This window comes from Dufourea novaeangliae, unplaced genomic scaffold (genome assembly GCF_001272555.1).
Source record: "Dufourea novaeangliae isolate 0120121106 unplaced genomic scaffold, ASM127255v1 scaffold21, whole genome shotgun sequence".
Taxonomy (NCBI): domain Eukaryota; kingdom Metazoa; phylum Arthropoda; class Insecta; order Hymenoptera; family Halictidae; genus Dufourea; species Dufourea novaeangliae.
The window spans coordinates 1,345,542-1,354,508 of record NW_015373910.1 but is presented as its reverse complement, the minus strand read 5'-3'; the positions used below and the strand labels follow the sequence as shown (position 1 = coordinate 1,354,508).

Below are 8,967 nucleotides of genomic sequence, written 5' to 3'. Positions count from 1 at the left end.
GTTCCCTCGCTATCTGGTCCCATGCACGATGAAATCCAGCCACCAAGTTATCCCGTTTCACCCCTACCCCGCCCCCTGGGTTACTCGTTAAAACTTAACACCTGGCCACCATCATCCAGACCAGAGTACCCATGAAGGACTGAGAACTTTTTCCGTACTCGAGAAAGAAACGTTCATCTTTTGTTCGATCCCGTGCATGGTCCCCACGAGATGAACGGCACGCGCTGACCTGCCAGCCCGAATTGTCCTTGCGGATATCCTCGAGAGGTCCTTCCAGTTCCGCGCCGCAGGATGCGACCGCACTGAAACGACAACCCCTTTCGTCCTTGCCTCCACATCTATGCAACTGGCACGGCTCGAGGTGTTCGCAGCTTCTATTTGTCCTGTAAGGACGGGGAGGTTGTTTCCTTCCGGCTCGCTTCCGTGGCCTCGATCACCTCGAACCCTTCCGACGTAGACGTATCCGTGGACAATCCATTGTCACCCGCCTCGGAGGAGGAGGACGCGCCGCTACCAGATATCGCCACCGCCGGCGTCGTCGCCACTGGTTTCGCTTCTGTGTTCGACGTCGTCGGGCACTCCGTCGCTAAGATTCAATGCAACGTTCAGCTTCTACACGATAAGAGTACCGGATGATCCGAGGATGGGAATGGGGACGAACACTAGATGAGGCGAATAATTCGGGGTTACGTGAATTGCGCGGAACGGAGGATTGGACGGGGTGAAATTAGAGAACCTGCGGATGGTGATTATTAACCCTTTGCACTCCGTAGGCGCCTTCGTTGCGCTATTGAGTATCGGTATACTAACTCCGTAGATGCCTGTGTTGCGCCATTATTGTATGTAATTAAACGTTAGTTCGTCGTTAGCTATCGATTCGTAGTGCGTTTAAATTTATTGTTTTATTTGTTCTATCATAAACTGTATTAATGAAATAAATGAATTTATGAGAAGCAGTTATTTAAAAAAATATTCACACTGTCATCAGGAAACTGCGGATTTTACGCATTTCATACATGATTACTGTAGTTAAAAATTTGATAAATTTTCATGAATTTCTTATTGTATTTGAAACTCGATGGAACCTCAAATAGGGCAAAGAAATCTCCGTTTGGTTCCAAGTTCTGTAAAATAATCTATAAAAATATGAATTTACATAACTATCCGCAGTCTAAATCTGTGTACAAAAATGGGCAATTTTATAGAATCTGTAAACAAGAAATGGGTAATTTTATAGAAGTTGACTAAACTGTGCACAGTTTTAATGATTCATTCGCTATTCAGTCGAAATAACTAAAATCGAGTATAGGGAACATAAAATATAAATAAGTATGAAAAAAATGTTCATAGTTTGGAACAACCGACCAAAAAGAAGCGCTTAACTTCAATGAAACTTTATGAAAATCAAAATAACGACCAGTCGGTGGAATGGAAATACAATACAATGAACATTTTCATCGGGTATTATTCTATATGAAATGGTACCTGGACATGAGATATTAATATCTTGGACAAAAATCGTTATATAAATGAATTTTGCATTCACAGTTTTTGTATTAAAATTGAAACGCAACGTGTTATTAACACGATATTAAATAAACGCGACAAAAGAACACGTTATTCGCATAAAAATAACGAAAAAACAAAACACAAACGGAAATTATAGCGTTATTAAACCCAGAGTTGATTTCACTTAGCTTATTAAAAAATTGTTAATTTTTCTCATAATTTCCGTGCTCGAATATCCGCCGAATAAATAATTAATCGAGCGAGCTGTGGTTTCGAATAACAATCTCTCTAAATTGGGGGCAGACCGCCACTCTAAATTCTCTAAACTCTTTGACATACCAGCTTCACTCGTTAAAGGGATTATCGATTCCAGCGGATTATCGAAAACAGCGGTGGATGAAATAAAAAAAGAGGAAAATAATCGGTGCTACTTTGGCAATGGGAATGGAAACGCGATCTAAAGGTATCGTATGTCAAACAATACATGTGACGCGTTAGACTGACGAGTGATCGTGTCATGAGATCTACAAAGTGCGTGTTCAACATTGTAAAATGATTCAAACCACGCGTACCCCCTTTTTTTCTCAATTCGAAACGATGTTGGTCACAAAAGCGTTAAAGAGGTTTCCCCGTTTGAACGGGTTAAACAATGATTTTTAAATTGATGTTTTTGGTAATTCAGTTTTTCGTGAACCTATTCGGAAGATTTCATAACAAACTCGACAAAATAACAGGGTGGAAAATATTTTAATACTTGTGGAAGTGAAGTAAACTAAATCATTTAAAATGAAGAATGATAGTTGTTCATGGTAATAATAATTGTTTATACATATATGCTGCATCTTGTTATTTCGAAGTCGAAAATATTGATATTAAACGAGCCCGTCTTTTTTTTAAGGAATACATTATTTTTTCAATCGATAAATTTGAGATCTACTTCACATCAATGAAACTACGGATCCTTGCTAACAAAAGTTAGACAGGTATTAATCGACGACAGAATTTGACTCGCTTTTAACAAGAGTACTGCACCGGTGCAATGTTGGGAGTTGAAGGGTTAAACACAGTTTTTCTGGTGCTACTAAGTGTTATTTAGGAGAAGAAACCCTTTTTTTAGGCGGTGTGGTTACAATTTAATAAAAAAAAAAGAGTTAAAGTTAGTTTCAGCTACAGATAGATGTCGTGTTTCTGTATTCATAATAACAAAGTCAATACAGTACAATATTCTTGGGAATTTGTAAAAAGAAATTTGGTTGTTAAGTGGAATTGCCCAAATGCTTTCTTTTTAAACTGGTATAAATCCATTTGTAACAACCATTCGATTTATTTAACACTGTGTACGAAACAAATGAAAAAAATATGAGTAACATTATTAATACACTTCCATGCATAAGTAGTAGGATATCTATTGAACATGAAGTGAATATTATAAAGCATTAAGAAATTGCTAAAGGTGTGAAATAAATATTGTTCAGGGGATATTAAAACTCAATGGGCAATACTTATGCTAATATAAAGTAGTAAAAGTGGCTAGAATTATACACGATTTATAAAACATCACATTTTCTTCAAACGGACTGGCTGTTTTAATACTTATGAATGGCAGTGTATGTACTATAATTTACAATGGTGGCCATAATAAAGATTAAAAGAAGAACATACTAACGTAACCAGGTACGCGTCAACAGAGAAGAAACACATCTTACAATGATGGACAATTAATCGCAACAATACGCATAATGTGAAATTAAAACAATAATAAGAATCTGTGTACAAATGACGAAGTACCTATGTACTGCATTTATAATATTAAAACTGAACATAAAAAATTACCTCAGAAACCGTGGATTTCCAAACAATTTGCCATTTCTATACTTTTTTGCATTCTCTATTGTAGTCTCTAGCCTCTTAAACGATCTTAACTTTACCTTAGATACATTAGGGATAGTTTCGATATATTCATTACTTTCCACTGTCATGGTCATAAAAACTGAAATACAATTTTCTCTCCATCATACTTTCCATCAATAAATAAATATCCATCGCTGAGAACGGACAAGACCTACCAAGAGGATCAGACGCGTGTAAATGAAATTAGGAAATTAGCATTAACATTTTTTATACATCTATACAAAAAAAAAATTCTTTAAACGTTCGTTTGACTGCTAGTAAGTGGCAGGTAAAGTTCTTCTTTCAATATAATTTAAATCAAAGTGTACTCGCGTAGCAAATTACCTGAACAGTATGCGATAATCGTTAAGTGTACGTTTAAGTCGTATGGAAAATACGAGTTCAGGAGCAGACATTTCAAAAAATGAACTGTGAAATGAAGTAACTATGAGGATGTTCGAATAATACCTTCCTCGTTCCTTTGCTCCGGACTCGACTCAGAAGTTTCCGTCACAGTTCTGGTTTGTTCTTCTGCTTGTGTTTCAGCTGTGTCTCCAGTGTCCGACTGAACCTGGTTTTCATTGGACGGCGATCCCTCTTCTGCCGTGTCCGATACCCTGGCAACCGATAGTTCCTGTGCCACCGAGGCCTCCACAGTGGCCGAAGGAGTTATGAGCACAGAGTCCGCCCTGGACGCAGGTTCAGCTGACGGTTCAGGCATACCGGGCTGACGGTTGTTGCGGAAGAGAAGATGCTGCAATTGCGCCTGTTGTAGGATCACAGGTAGCTCGTAATGGTGGAAGAAGTATACCATCGAGTGCTGGAATCATAAAGGAAAGCATGATTAGCTGTCATCAGTGATTTCTACTTGGTTGTTGTAGTGCTTCGAAATATACAAAATAAAATAATAGACTATTTTATTTTCATTTTTTTTCCTATTTCCAGTCAATTTTTAATGTAATAGGATCTTTAGCTGCTTTGCTACGGCGGAATTGGCCGGCGGGGAATCGCATAAGCTACACTGCCAAAAATATATCTCCTTAACCTCTTATCTATGAATGACGAGTACAGTCGTCATGAAGAAATGGCAATGTTTTATGTAATGACGAGTATACTTGTCACGCGATAACAGTAATTACCATTTGTTGTTTAAATTAAAAATATTTGTAAATTTTAAACATTTTAGAATATTTTGAGACTAGACTAGTTCTTTTTACGTAATTTTTCTAAATGATTTGTTTCGATACGAAAATTATGAATGTTTAAGTTTTGTAAATAATATAAACAAATTTCAATAAAAGTAATGATTTTTCAACAAAAAATAAGTGTTACTTCTTTATAATTTTAGCACTTAATAACTTTAGCAAGGCAAGGATTAATATGTAAAAGACCCTAGTTCTTAATCTCTGATTTCTCAGAGTAGTTTCTAGAAGTTCACGAAAAACTTTATAAAAGGATAGCAAGAACTAAATAAGGTTCAAGAAGAGTGTTGCCCTATCTGTAACCTGAGAAAAATTTCCCTTCGATTCTAGTTTCTGACAATCAGTCTAAAAAAATTGACATTTACATTTATTCAATTTTACATTTTTCTGGTACTCAATTAACAAACACCCGATGAAACATCGATTCGTCGAATTAAAATAATTATGTTCGTTTAATTTGCTAGTTAGTCGCCATCGAAAGTGCTACACAAGGACACAGGCCGGGCGTATACGCCCCGACGGTACCACTTGTTTCTACGAACTGTGTATGTCGCCCGGTGACCAGCAAATTTATATGGAAATTCACCAAGTTTGTTCTATACCGTTTCTCTCGTTCTCTTCGCACCCTTCGGAACCCCCGCCCGTCAATCTGTCCCTCTTCATCCCGCTTTGATTCGCTCCCGAACGTGCAGCGCCGATCGCAATAGCTTTATTCACCGCAGTTGCAAACATTCTACATCACGCATATGGGGTATGAATAATTTTATTCCGCGCGTATCGAATAAAGAAATTTCAGATATTATTAAAACAAGAGCGGAGACGGGGGTTGGGAATCGGAATTGTAATTGGGAGGGCAGCGATGTTTGTTAAGCTGCAACCTGTTGTGTCGTAACTTCTACAGTAATCTCAATATCTCGATGTGTGCGACGTACTTGAGTCTGCTTCGGAGCATTCATGGCAAGGTTGGAAAAGTTTTCAACGCCTCATAAATTTTTTTTTTTATCCGAAGCCGAACTTCTACTTAGCTTTTGTTTACTCTGATTTGATTGATTTCAGCCCCGCCCCCCTTCCTAGTAGTGGGAATAACGCCGTTGTTCGTGTCGCAATCATCGAGTAATCACTGTACTTTCAATTGTACTCGTTTATATTAGATCAGTTAGGAATTACTATAAATATTCTCTATTTAGAAATTGGTGCATTTTGAACTAACAAGGGAACATATCGAACCCAGACACGCCGATTTTTATGCCCTCTATATGGGATATAGTTTGCGAAAAAGTATTTGACACGTATTTTTTTATATCGACCATCGTCCATATTGAAGGGGTGAAAACAGCCAAAGTTGGGGGTTGAAAACATATTTTTGGAATATTTTGAGAACTAGAGGGTATAGATACAAATTTTTTTTGTAAATGGTGTATTTTTTAATGGGGAATGTAATCATCTAAAGTATTGTAAAATTTATTTTTTTAATATATTATTTAAACAAATAAATTTTATAGACAAAAAAAATTACTAGAAAATTATTTATAAGAGCTTTTGTTTCCTGAAAAATGAAATTTTGAATTTTCGAAAAATATTCATGTGTTATTGACTACGACTTACAATTGTTTTATCTGATCATTATTCCTCATTTCTGCTTGTTAGAGGATATCCCATAAAATAACGTACAGCTTTAGTTACTTCGTTTCCAATTCATTTTTTTCTACGTCACAGGAATAACATTTAACTTAAAACGAAGAAAGTAAACTATTCTTCGATGTCTGAACAAATATTTACAAACGGCGGTGTCTGTACTACAACATCGACCAAGCATTCGACTGTACATTCGATACATTTCACAAAAAAAAAAAAAACGACCTACCATACAATCCGTCAAGCTTTTCTACCTCCATGGAATTCTCAACAATCGCCTCCCGAAAAAAAATTCACGTTCAACCCAACTCCTCGTGATTCCCCGACCGATCGACACAGCCAAACTGATCGAAGCTCTCCACAATCATCCGTAGGAACTTCCGTAGAAAAGCGCAGCCTCTCGTGAACGTCACGAATCGATACGTTCGCGCCCGAAGCGACAGAAAAATCCAGCGACCCGACAGACAGACAGAGGAGTCCGGCTCGAAGATACAAAAAAACGAAGAGCAGCAGAGAAACGAAATAAAAAAAAAAAAAAAAAGAAAAAAGAATGGAAATAAAACGACATCAAAATGAAACGGGCGCAAACCGATAGCTCGAGAGCCCCGGGACCGAAAAGAAAGTCCTGACACACGGGGAGACGGAGGAGTAGCGAGGCTGAATATGGAAAATAGATATCTCGAGACCGAGGCACCTGTCGTCGACATGAAGGAAATGGTATCCAACGGTGATTCGTCCGGGGTATAACGGTACGAATCTGCGATACCGTTTCAGAAAAAGAAAACGAGTTATAGCTCCGTGGAGCTGAGGTGAATCGCTGGATGGATGGCGGGTGATGACGGGGGGAGCTTCGAGTTCGTTGAAAAAGGTAGTAACCGAACAGCCCAGGTTAAAACGATGGGGGCCAGGACGAAACAAGTTACCGGGAAAATCGGATTTTCGTTTGCTGAATAATCAACGCCGATGACATCGATATCGGTACCGGCCATATAATCACGCCGCGGGGCTAATCGTCTGAACTCTGACCTATACAGAAAAGAGGAACACCAGACAGGTGGGGGGTGGGTAGGTAGGGAGAGGAAAGGGGGTTGGGTGGGATGGCGGGAATCAAAACGATCCGGTTTACCCGGTGGTCGTGTCTTGTTGCCCTCCGGGTTTTCGAATTTTCCATCCTGGCCACACCGATGCCGCTCTATTCGTAAACTCGTTCCCGCGAAATAATTGTCGATCGTCGCTTGGCCGCCTGGCTGCTCTTGTTAACGAGCCGGCCGCTTAACTATCGGCAGATGTTAATCGTAACTGGGCCAGGACTGGGAGTAACTTAATTTGCCCGACGGAGGAATATTGTCGAAATTCGCGATAGCCCGGTTAACGTATTTTCCGGTTATTGAATACAACCGAGGCGGACCCAGGGGGTACCTGAACCCTGGGCCATCGACCGTTTCGCGAATGAAAATGCGTTCTCGCGGGATGCAAAAAAGAAATAAATGTGCGGATGTTGTTAGGGAATTTTTAATCGTTGTTAGGAAATTTTTCGTTTGTTCGTTGGCTGTAATGACAGGCACTAGTGATAAATGATTATTAACGCGTTAAGGGAGTACACATCATCTTGTTGTAGTCCGGGAGCCAGTGAACTTTTTTCTTACGTCATTTGATTACAGCTGAAAATTTGTGAGGCTTTAGTTAACTTAGTTAGAAATGAGAAAATCGTAGTCTGGCAGCTTGGACAGGCTGCGTTTGACGACATTATAATATCAAAGTTGTAAAAAACTTACAATACCCTTACGTCATTTGATCACGGCTGAAAGTTATTTTGGTAATAGTTTAAGTACTAAAAAGTGGTAAAACATTTGTCTGGCTGCGTACCGACGGTGCTAAAGTGGCCCGGCAAAGGGTTAAAGTTGTGAAAAAATCACAATACCCTTACGTCATTTGATTACGATTGAAATTTATTTTGATGATAGCAAAACAAATAACAAAAAATATAAAAATTCTTGACTGGTCAAGCATAGACGTTGAGTACTGATCAAGTGATTTGACATTAAAGTTTCAACAAATTTTAAAAGTGGAGTTAGTTACTTTGGTCTGTGAACGGCTTATATATGACGCTGGTAGCGAACTGTTAATCTAACATTAACCAATTAGTTCTGACACGGTGCAAAATAACTGTGTGGATGCTATTGCTGATTTTTGCAGGAACTGTGATTATGTGCCATTTGATCTGATGGCAATACACGTTCTAGAGATTTTCATGTTGGCCCGTTCACCACAATAACGGTCACTAGTGATCGACGTTGATTAAGTGTGACGATCGCCTGCGGTGATCGTCATTTTAATGCAAAGTTATCGAACTGACGGTTCATTAACTACGAACATTTGCATTTATAAATGTTAATAATTACTTGTCGAACGATGAACATATCTGACGAATGCATACGTGACGTTCTCTGGATAAATTTGGACCCTTACTCGTCTTCCCTTCTGAATATATCATATTTTGGAAAGTAGATTGTAGCATATGAAATGGCCATTTGAATGCTTTAGATTGATCACGTAAAAATTACATACACAACATTGAAAATATTCGATCACAACACAAAAAAGTCGATGTACACAACTGTAATCTAAAGTGGTCGCTAATGGCAAACATGCTGATGCAACAATAAATAAACTTATTTAAAAAAACACACAAAGAAACATAACTCCTAGTACGCACACGTCTATCGCGATC

At 38.5% G+C, this 8,967-nt stretch overlaps 1 protein-coding gene across 2 annotated transcripts in view; it reads right to left on the bottom strand.

Annotated features, from left to right (window-relative positions):
* Nucleotides 1-374: 374 nt before the first annotated feature.
* Nucleotides 375-8,967, bottom strand: part of LOC107194164 (membralin) — a 111,108-nt gene continuing 102,515 nt past the window's right edge. Inside the window, exons 11-12 of one of the 2 annotated variants that reach the window (XM_015583733.1) lie at nt 3,868-4,219; nt 375-586 (exon numbers count right to left, since the gene is read on the bottom strand). In XM_015583733.1, coding sequence (XP_015439219.1) covers nt 375-586; nt 3,868-4,219 — 564 coding nt within the window. Of the gene's footprint in view, nt 587-3,513; nt 3,572-3,867; nt 4,220-8,967 lie in introns of those variants that run through there. The other variant, XM_015583734.1, reaches the window with a different exon arrangement.